Below are 11,806 nucleotides of genomic sequence, written 5' to 3'. Positions count from 1 at the left end.
TACGTTAGTGTTATTCGCACAATAGGCAATAATTTTATTGTTTAAATTATTCTTTTTTTAAAATAGTACTTATTAAATCAAAAATTATTTGAAGTTTCATCAGGCAATGAAAAAAAATCTAATATTCTAATTTTAATTCCTGTTTCTGGATCAAAAAATCTAACAATTGTGGGAAATAATTTTAAATATTTGGGGTTGGAAGTATCAGAATATATGGATATAAATGCACATTTTTCTAATTCTTTCTGCAATTGTGAAAACGAATATGGTGAAAAAAACATTACAAATAATTGCTTCGGTTTTTGTCCTTGCACATGCATATTTTTTGTCGCATAATGTTTTGATCACTTGCGACATTGATCTGAAACTTTGATTGTGATTTATGGTGCGGAAAGCACCGCTAATGCTAGCTGTTTTTCCGTGTTGCTAAAGCTAGCACTGCGAAAAAACTGTTCCATTTTAGTTGAGGAAGCGGTAATATTAAAAAATCTTTTGTGCCTCTTTGTCGCTAGATGTTTAGTAATATCGTTTTTTCCACCATGTGAGACCGAAAATTCAGCATTGCATTTATCACACCGTACCATATAGTTTATTTTGGTACTTTAAATAAATTTAAATTCTCTGCTTAGCTCTTCATTAAATTTGCATCCTCTTTTTTTACTCATCTTTTATTTTGTGGGTAAATACTAGAAATAAATAAAAAATTTACTACAAAGGCTAAAAAAGAGTATTAAATTTTACCTTATTGACCGTTACTTTGTGGCGACTATTGCTCAACCTTTGTCAATCAATGAGTCAAGCCGAACGTCAAATTGAAAACAACAAACCGCACTGTCTAACGGCAGTCCGCACTTATCTGAATTAAGCCGAGACGTAAAGACAATGATCGCACACCACCGAGTAAATCTAACTTGGTGCATTGCCTAATTTAGTTTACTCTGCACGCATTTTATGTGTTTTTTATGTATTTGTTATTTCTTTATATTCACCATAATACTTAATAAATAATAAGAATATATTTTCACAGTACATTAAAAATAAGAAATGCAGATATTTTCTAAAAAGCGGGACATTTTTAAAAATCGGCGGGACGCGGGACAGTCCACCAAAAAGCGGGACTGTCCCGCCAAAATCGGGACGTGTGGTCACTTTATGTTACGGCAAAGTGGGTTTTACGAAATTGGCAATCCGATGAAAGCTAGTTTCCGATCGGAATCGTTTCCGAGCGGAATAAATTTCGATGAGTTGGTAATAGTAGGTGGATAGGTACAAGAGGAAGGGCTGATAACCGCCGAATCCACCGCCTTGTGTCTTCACAGTTTACGTAAGCGGATACCAGACCTAACGCTTGAACCTGAAATAAAATTTTGACACTAAAGTGAGTGTTAGTGATACTATTCTCAATACTTAAAATTTTTCTTTGAATTTTTAGTCTTTCTAGTGTACATGCAGGGACTAATTCAGACCAATTTTGGTACCGTTCCTTGGAACCTTCACAAAAATGAATCAAAACGGCATCTTCACGAAATTTACTGAGAAAGTCGGTACCATCACAAAAAATCTACCAGAACATCGACACTTCACAATATTCTACCGAAAATCGACACTTCCGTTATCATTTTATAACAAACGAAAGGAAAAAAAGGCAGTTTTATATTTGTACTTTTTTCATTTAAGAAATGAATCGACTTATCAAGCTTCAAGACATTATATACTTGTTTTTAGTTTTTTAATCTTTGGTTTAATATTTCTAATAAGGAATGTTTGAGTCTTTATAAAATAGTGTCTTTTGTCTTCATAAAATCGATAGTGAGATATAATAGTGACGGAGCTCAAAAAAAGAATCAAAGGGGGGTTAGTATTTTAAAAGTTGCGTGTTTTTTTTTTTTTTTTTTTGTATATAATGTACAATTTTTTAATCGTATTTATTTTGAAAAAAAAAACCTTTAAAACTAATTATGCCATTGATTTAAAATTCTCTATCATTCAATTTAGGATGAGATATTACATTAAAAAAAAATTTATCTTATATTTTCAGATGGGGCCCCTACATAGCGCAATAAAAAGTGCACATGAAAAGTATAATACTTTTTATACGTGAAAATACTTGCAACTTTTGAACTGTCCTTTCTATAGTCTGAATAACTTCATTCGATTAAACATAAAAATATAGATAGGAAACAAACCCTCACTTGTTTAGATAGCTATGCCAACTGCTTAAATCGCTGAAAATACAGAATTGTACTTTTTGTGCATGAAACCCTTTTAAATTTTAGAGTATTAGTTCGATCATATTGGTGATTGGTTTCATTCAATTCAGCGGGGGGGGGGGGAATGTATCGGAAGCAATGCCTTTCTAGCCTATCAAGAAGAAATTTTATTCTCTGCTCTAATCATCCGGTTTTCCTCTGAAAAGGGGGGGAAAGCAGAGAGAAAAAAAAAGGAGTTTTCAGGCATAATTTGTAATGACAAAACAAAATTAAAATTTTAACCATTTATTTTATTTTAACAACAACCGTTACAAAACCATTCATTCTTCTAGGAGTGGACCGGCACAGAAAATATGGTCCCATGCTAAACACGAATCACATTGTAGAGAACATTTTGAATAAATGTCTTCCTGGCAAAAGCCACAGCTTCACCATCAGGAAAGTGTTTTGGCTTAAACAAGGTTTTCAACAATAAGCCACGCGTCCTTCTCAAAATGCTCTTTAGCTATGCCCAAATCGACATGTTTGTCTAGTATGGCATTTACTCTTTCCGGGAAACATTCCATCTTTTCTTCTGGAATTATATATTTTTTTGTTGTGGCTTTATCTGCCACCTCCTTGCCAAACAACCATGATAAAATATTTTTTTGTACTGCTATATGTTTTTTAAGGAAGGCCATCTTATGTTTTTTCCTGTCTTTACTTAGTGTTATAACTGTTTTTGTGAAACCTTTTAGTCTTCCTTTAACCTGGTTTTTTTTTTGGCAATCTGATCTTAACTTGTTTATCCTTACCTGTAAGAAAACATGAGGACTTGAAGTAATCAAATAATCTATTTTCAAATGTATGTGTAAGAATTATATCATAGTGGTGGGAAAAAAACAATAATACGATTTAACTTATTTGTTTACACTTACAATTATCATTCTCACACAAAAAGAATTGTATTGAAATTGAGAAAAGTTTTTGTAGGTGTTATCGTCAAATTGCTTCGTTGAATACATTATACAGGGTACGCTTATACAGGGTATTTTTAAAAACTGTAATATTAAATATTCTTAAAAACCGAGATATATAAAAGTTTTAATAGCCAGATTATTTTCGAAACCTGAAATTTAAATTTTTATATTAAGTTTGATAATCTGTTCTCAATTAATGTGACTGATATACCTGCAGAAGAATATAATGGCATTTTCTCTTTAAGCTTATCAAAGGGATTGACTGAAGAGCTGAGGTTAGTTTCTCTCCAGCAGTGGTGAAGGTATATAATTTGGCGAAGGGTGGGATTAACTGAAGCATTGGCTAAATTCTGGAAATATTCTTCAGTCAAAAATTTATCTTCATGAAAGTGATGAGCTTCAGTAGGGGTCATCCCTGTGTAAAAATAGTCATAAAAAGTTTCTTTCACCTGAAATATAATAATAAATTAATCAATATTTTAAGAGAGCTCATGACTTAAATTACATACAAAGAACAAAAACTTTATACTTACACTTTCTTCAACTCTAAGCAATCTGAGAGCTGCAGCAGATGAATTGTTGTGGTTGTGTTTCAGCGAGAGCTGCACTTCAGCATTTAGCGGAGGGCTGCGTTTCAAAAACTGATCGTTTTTCACAGTGTTCCTGTTGACTTTCTTTATAAGAATTGAAAGTTTGGCAGGGCAGTCTGTGTTCCTTTCACCAGCAATTTTTTTATTCTTTTTAGCATGTCGGCAAGACAAAGACTTACTAAATACATCCCTAAAAAATATAACGATTTATCAGAACAAGATCAGAAGAAAAACAAATCAGTAAAAATACAAATTTCATTACACTATCTTTGAAAATTTCCTTGCGTCCTATAGATGATCCAATTCGAATTTGTGATTTTAGATACATTGTTTTTTAGTTTTTCAGCATCATCTGCATCTACCAGTAACAGTCTCAGATTTATTTTATTCAAATTTGATTTTTCACAGTCAATCTCTGCATCGCTGTACAGTTTTCTGATTTCAGGAAAAAGAGTATCCTTCAAGAAATTAACTTCTTCATCAGGGTTTTGCCCTGAAAAGGGCATTTGTTTTGAATTTTCATCTGTCATACCTAAGATTAATAAACTACTAAGGTTGAACCAGGTTAAATGTCACAAACTGTCAAACTAAAATAGCGAACGACTAAAAGTGTCAACAACGGAACTAACCCAAACGCAAAGGATTGCTCTATATGCCTTTTCCTTACGGCGCATGGCGCATGCGCAGCTTTCTTTTTCGCACCAAAAATGCTTAGATGTTCTTTATCGCGCCAAGTGCTCTGTATCATTGAGTCTTTGTAAATACGCATCCCGTAAATGATGCGGAAAATATGTAAGGGCATTTCATAAATAGTACGAATTGCATAGAAACTCCTGCCCGGAAGTACCAAGGCACGCACCTAGGGTTGCTTACCTATTCTGAGCTTATTGTTCGGTTGACTTTGAACGGTACTTTTATTTATCTAAGAAATTTAAATTTCATTTATGTTCTTTTAATAATTATTGTCGAAAATTTAAATGAGCTTAGAAATAGCTGCCCTCACACAAGTTGCACACACTAAGTTGCCCTCACACAAGTTCATTGTATTCATTACATTTTAGTTTTAGTTTCATGCTCAACTGATTTTTCAGTTTGAAATCGCAGTTTACAATGTAACAAAGTATAAGTATAAAATATTAATTACTTGCTACTGGTGGCTTTTGTGAATAACAGTGTTCACTTTCGTTGTTGTTTAATATAACGTAGTGTTCGGTAGCATCAGGTGAAGTAAGGGCTAGAGACTCTGGCTTGCTCAGATTTTTAACTCGACTGTGGGCTGTAAAAGTATGTATGTAGCTTGAAAACATATCACTAAAAACAATCACTAAAAATTGGTAAAATTTAATTTATACCCAAGATTCCAACAATGTGTGGATCTTATTATGAGTAGTAAATATATTTTATTCAATACATGAAATGCTATCTTTTATCTACATTGAATGATTGTTAAATACTACGGATTGTATAAATATATTTGCAAACTATAAATAATTTTTTCGGATTTCTGTTCGCAATTGTTCCATTTTAACGTCTTAATCTCCAGTCATTGTACATTTAACATCAAATAAAGATAATAGGAAAGAAACTGAACATTGATTCTTGCAAAGCTTTTTATTTATTCAACGTTCATCAATAAATTAAAAAAAGATGATCATTCAACTATTAAGGAAATACAAATTTCTAATGAAAATGCAGAAAATCAATACTTTGAATAAAATATAATTACATACCCTTTAAATAATCTTTTACTATTTCTTGATAAGTTTTGATTTGCCGCATTCTTTAAGTGAGCGCGCCATTTTCTGTTGTGTAGTCGTCTGTAACAAGAAAGACTGGGAGAAGGCGAGAACATGCCTTGAAAGGTCATCCTGTTTCCTATGGCAGCACATCCTGAAGCTATACACTACCTTTCTAGTAAGGAATTTTTGAGTTTTCACAAAATGGTGTCTTTTAATAACTATTTTCTCACGTGTTTCACTTTTTAATATTTGTTATAAGGTTTTTGTTGATTTATTTTAATTTGGGTAAATTAGTTTCATCTTATATTCAGATAAAACTAACAATCCTTTAAATTGTACACAGCTTGCTTGTTCTGCAATGGATTTCGATGTGGTTAAAAAAAAATGAAAATTAGACATTTGTGGACTGTGAGACGGATAATAAACTACATAGTATCTATTCTAACCTACAACCTTATACACATCTTAATCTACCTCGAAAGCTAGAAGTTGTTTTAAACCGTTTACGTATCGGTCATACTCGTATTACTCACACAGACATCTTCTACTAGATGAGCCTGCTCCAGAGTGTTCCCACTGTAAGGAACCGCTCACTGTGAAACACATTTTTAACCAAATGTAGCAAATTTAAAATTCAGAGACAACGCCAATTCGGTTGCTTTAATCCATCATTGATTTTATTAATTGGTAACAGTCCCCACGACAACATCTTCTCATACCTCAAAGCCATTGGTTTTGATACATCAATATAGATATTTAATAAAAACCAAGTTGTAGGCGCGATATAGCCACAACTGGCTCTAGCGCCAATAACTAACATGTGTGGACTGTACTTCTTTATATGCGGTTGCACTGCGTAAAGAGACAATTACGATCATGTATGCATACCTGCCAACTTTTACTCCCTTCCTTTATCATTTTTCCCAGTAGTATTAAAACGGAATTAAAATTTCAATTTTAAGCAAATCGATGCTTTGTATTTGAGAAAACTTAAATTGATAACCATGATAGTAACACATATCAATATGTATGCTTAATTTTTTTAAGAATAGTGGTAATCAAAATTATTTAAAAATTAAGTTTATAAAAGAAAAAATAGTATATATTTACCACCACTTTAAATATGAAAATAAAATTTTACGCCAAATGCGTAAAAGTTGGCAGGTATGTGTATGCTCTTCGGTAGATTTACATCAACTGACGCTTGGCTCTGAAAAATAACGCTAAGAAGCCAACGGGCGTAGCAACATACCGGCCCGCGTTGCAATATCCATGATATTCAACTCAGTTATTCAAATTTTAAAAATAACAAGAAGTGCAATTATGACATAACAAAGTTAAAAAAAAAATACGTAAAGATTATAAAACAAGAACACAATAATTCAACTAATATGACAGAAATTAAATGTTTAACAAAAGATACGGATAACTACAATGGTTGAAATTTACTTAGTAGATTAAATTAACTTTAGTATTTTGACAAATGAATGCAATTAGTGAAATTTTAAAGCACAACAAAGTTTTTAACTAAAATTATCTTCTATAGAAAGTAGAAAAATTTTAGAAATAGGTCTTTTAAGAGGTCCAGATTTGGTATTTAATATTACAACTCTGACCTTTCCATCAGAACCAGGAATAGTTTGATCTATTCTTCCCATCATCCATCTAAAAGTGGGCAAATTGTCCTCCTTAACTATAACCATATCTTTTTTCCTAACATTATCTTAAAAAAAATACCATTCCTTATGTTGTTGCAAATGATTAAGATAATCTACAGACCAACGTTTCCAAAGTATCTGTGTCATTTTTGACAGTTTACGCCAATAAGGCAATCTATTTTCGGGCTCATTGATTAAAATCGGTTCTGCAATAGTATTTATCGGTCGACCTATGAGAAAATGGCCTGGGGTAAGAAGCTCATAGTCAGAAACGTCCGATGACAAAGGGGAAAACGGACGGGAATTTAAAATTCCTCCAATTTGGGAAAGTACAGAAAGAAGTTCTTCATAATTAAATCTAGCATTAGCAACAGTTATTTTCAAGTGATGTTTGAATGACTTTACACCAGATTCCCATAGACCTCCAAAATTTGGGGCACGAGTAAGGATAAGTAATTATCCTTACTCGTGATAAATTTCAGAGGATCATTAATTAGCTAAATATTCATGAGGAGATGTTAATAGTGATGCAAGTTTCTTTAACTCTGTATTAGCACATGTGAAATTAGTAGCATTGTCGCTAAAAATACAAGAGCTTTTCCCTCTTCGAGAAAAGAAGCGTTTTAAACATGCAACGAAAGCTTGGGCAGAAGAATCAAATACAATTTCTAGATGTATGGCCTTCGTAACTAAACAAATAAAAATAGCAACATACACCTTATGTAAATTTCCCTTTTTTTAATTCTTGTATTAATAAGGAAGGGGCCACAGTAGTCTTCTCCTGTATTGCTAAAAGTTAAATTAGGAGTTACACGTTCAGCGGGCAAATTTCCCATTAATTGTTCTAAATTAGTACGTTTATGGCGAAAACAAATTAAACAGTCATGAACGGTTTTTCTAGCAATATCTTTTCCACCCATGGGCCAATGAACTCGTCGAATAAAAAGCAATAAAGCTTGCAGCCCTGCATGAAGATTTTTTAAATGGTACTAAGCAAATATCATTTTGGTTAACTTATGCTTTTTGGGAAGCAAAATTTGATGTTTTGAATCATTGTCAAACGTCCATTAATTATTATTATTAATCACTTGTCATCAATAAACAAATTTAAATTTCTCACCTGCCCTGTTGTGATACATTTTCAGCAAATCATCACAGCAGACTGTGTGTGTAATCATTTTGCCGAATTTGAAAATTTAATAGACATTAACAAGTCAAGAAATATTTTGTACGATTTCGGAAATTAAAGAATGGATGGATTACAATAATTTCATATTTTATCTCGAGAGAAGATAAGTTTCTACTTCCTTCTTTCCTTAGTTCCTTACTTTCAAGGAGTATATTCAAGAGATACGTCTACAAGAAAATACATGTGCTATCATGAATTCATCCCAACCACGACCTCACTGGCTAGCATTATTCGTGAATGATAAAAAGAAATTAGTTTTATGACCCCGATGGAAGGCCTCCCGAATTTTACAATATGAATACCTCTTCCTATTCAAATGTACAATAGAATTCCTAAGTTTTTCAATCACGTCCAATGTATGCGGACAATATTGTATTTACTTTTTATTCAAGCGATGTCAAGATTATTCTATCTATATTTTAAGTAATCATTTTCTGATGTTTCAATTTGTAAAGAAACGATATGGTGTAAGATTTGTTTTTAAAAAATGAAAAGAAATTAAACTAAATAATTTTTGTCTTTCTTGTTTCCATTATTAAAATTTATTCAAAATTTCTAGAAAATTTGATATTTCAGAATTTTATTTAAATCGGAAAACTTTCAGTTACAAAATTTTTAAAATGTTTCTACACAAGAAAATTTTTTTTTTTTATTCATTTAAATTTTCTATTTTTTTTTTTCAGAAATTTTCTTCTTGAATTTTTTTGTTTTGTTTTAAAAAATTACTTTTTTAAAAATTTGTCCACTTGAGACAAAATATTTTTGCAAATTTTATTTTTAAAATTTTTCTACTCTAGAATAAAAATATTTTGTAAAGTTTATTTTTAAATAATTTTTTTTTAATTGAAGAAAAAAAAATTTTTTTTTCTACTCAAGAAAAAACTTTTTCTTCTCTTTTCCAAATTTTTTAATGCATTAGAGAAAAGAAAATTTATAACATTATTTTTTTTAAAAAAACATTTATTAATTAAATGATAAATGTTTTTTTTTTAAACTTTTTCCGTAAATTTTAGCAAGATAAAATATTTAAACCTGAAAGGAAAAAGTATCAATAAAGATGAAAATTTAAATACATAAAATAGCATTTATTTCAAAGTTTAAACCATGCATTTCTGCGAGCATACAGTATAGGATTTTTCACAATTTAATTTTCTTTATACAATTTTTTATTTACATCTGAATGTTTTAGTAATTTAACATCATTGAAAGCACTTAAAAATACATGTCTTCCTTCTAGAGCTGATTTCCGATTTCTTAAAAAGTCATTGAGGAGATTTACAATGTTACTTACAGGAATAGTAAAGGAAACGAAGAAAATAAAAATATGACCACCGAAGCCGACGTCTTCAGGGGGTACCGGCCTCGGTAGCCATAAAAACAAAACCATTTCCAATTGAGGGAGAAGCAAATGCCTAAATTAACTCCCTCAGTACCCCGATGGTTTTGTATAGAATTCCAGGAAAAAACATGAAATACAAATAACAAATTAAGAAAAGAAACTCAAACAAAATCATCAGAAAAATAAAAACTCACTTAGTCACAGGTCAAACATCGATTTCACAAGCAAGCCGAATGAAAAGAAACACAAATGAAAGAAGTCAAGAGAAAGAAACACGTAACAAATTAAAAGAATGCTTAATTGGGGCTGCTCAGTTAAGACTTGAATTGCGCCCTGTTAAAAGAAAAAAATATAAAAACCTAGAATTCTTCAATCATTTTTTTAATTAAAAAATTAACATTACAAAAATTAAAAGGAAAATCATTATTACTCAAATTATTTAAAAAATTATTCACAGCTTCCAGAAAACTTTCAACATTATTGCAAATATTTTTGATCCTAACCAATTGTGAAAAAACTGAAGTTTTAAATATTTTATTACACAAATTAGTATTAAAGTTGCAAAAAAAATAACTTTAAATTTAAAAGCTTTTCTTTTATCAAAGACACCAATTTTAATAAAACTGTTAACAATATCATTTTTAAAATCTAAATATTCAACATTAAAACAAATCTCATAACTTTTCTTCTTCAAGACCAAATCTCCAGGATAAATACTATAAATAAAATTATAATTATCACAATTAAACAAAATCAAATCATCAATATATCTAAATGCTTTAAATTCATTATGCTCCAGAAATTTAGCTTAAAAAGAATTTTAAAAAAAATATTAGCAAAAGCCCCAGAAAAGGAATTACGTTGTGGAATTCCAATAATTTGTTTATAAAAATCTAAACCATTAAAAAGAACATTCTCAAAAAGATTAAATTTACATAAATCCAACCAAATAAACTTATCACTTTTCTCATTAAATAAATACCTATCATAAATGCCTTCACAAATCTCAATAATCTTTCCATGTAGTGTACTTGTATACAAATTTTCGAAATCAAAAGTATTAATGCTGGAAATGTCATTACTATTAATATTATCCAAAACTTCAACATTACTATTTATAACAATATTTTTCTCTTTTTTAATTTTAAACAAAATAATTTTTTGAAAACTAAAGAACTTTTTACTAATATCAGAATTATAACTATTAGTACCACACGATATAAACCTAAATTTAATCAGATTTTTATGAAATTTAACAATTGGAAATAAATATGGAAATGTAATGATATTTAACCTAAAATTTAATTTTTTACTAAATGCAATAATTCTTTTTTCAATAACTTTTTTATCTTTTAATTTTAAATAAGTATTATTTGCATTATATACTCCAATAATCAATTTTTAAAAAAAATATTTATACATAATACAGAAATTATTTGAAGCTTTATCTACAACAGTAACAATAAATTTATCCTTAAGATTTTTAATTTTCCTAGATAAATCGTTATTTATATAAGTACCGTTAGGAAATGAACTAAAACTGGTATTAAATAAATTAAATTTAACCCTTTCAATAATTTTAACTTTCCACTCAGAAAAATCTTCAACGGGCCAATGATTTTTTCTGGAAATTTTTGCAATAATAAAATCAAGATCCTTTTTAATAGATAAAATCAAATATTCTTTTTTCATTTTAACTCTGGTCCTAAATTTTGAACCTTTACTTAAAATGCTGATTAAATCTTGATCACCCACAATCTCCAAATTTCCCGTAATAACATGTCTCCTACTCGCACGGAGGCTGAGAAGGGAATGTTACCCGTCAACTTCCAGGATGTATACAATGAAAATACTTAAGAGGAATGTTCTGAGATTGGGCTCAACCATACAAGTTATTGGCTTCTAGATACAAATAATAATCTTATGGTAGGGCATTTTATAAGGATTGTTGGCTCTCGCGTGTCGGTGAGAGCACTGAGAGATCCCACCACGGATTCCATTCTCTACAAACAATAATATGTCATAATCCACTAACAGCTCCAGTTGGACTTCAGTCTTCTTTAGCATACTGTCCCATGACAGTCCTGGTGCCGTGTAATACCAAGCGGGATCCAGCTCATAA

General features: G+C 30.4%; 1 protein-coding gene across 1 annotated transcript; it reads right to left on the bottom strand.

Annotated features, from left to right (window-relative positions):
• Positions 1-1,043: 1,043 nt before the first annotated feature.
• Positions 1,044-6,104, bottom strand: LOC147807595 (uncharacterized). The gene is made up of 5 exons (XM_087166702.1): positions 6,032-6,104; positions 4,904-5,035; positions 4,086-4,252; positions 3,703-3,966; positions 1,044-3,618 (listed from the first exon to the last, which is right to left on the bottom strand). The coding sequence occupies exons 1-5, from the start codon at positions 6,102-6,104 to the stop codon at positions 3,334-3,336; spliced, it is 921 nt and encodes a 306-aa protein (XP_087022828.1). The 3' UTR covers positions 1,044-3,333.
• Positions 6,105-11,806: the final 5,702 nt, after the last annotated feature.

Source organism: Parasteatoda tepidariorum, chromosome 6 (genome assembly GCF_982258835.1).
Source record: "Parasteatoda tepidariorum strain Cologne lab strain chromosome 6, Ptep-v5.0, whole genome shotgun sequence".
Taxonomy (NCBI): Eukaryota; Metazoa; Arthropoda; class Arachnida; order Araneae; family Theridiidae; genus Parasteatoda; species Parasteatoda tepidariorum.
The sequence above is the reverse complement of the archived record's forward strand: the minus strand, read 5'-3'. Positions and strand labels throughout refer to the sequence as shown.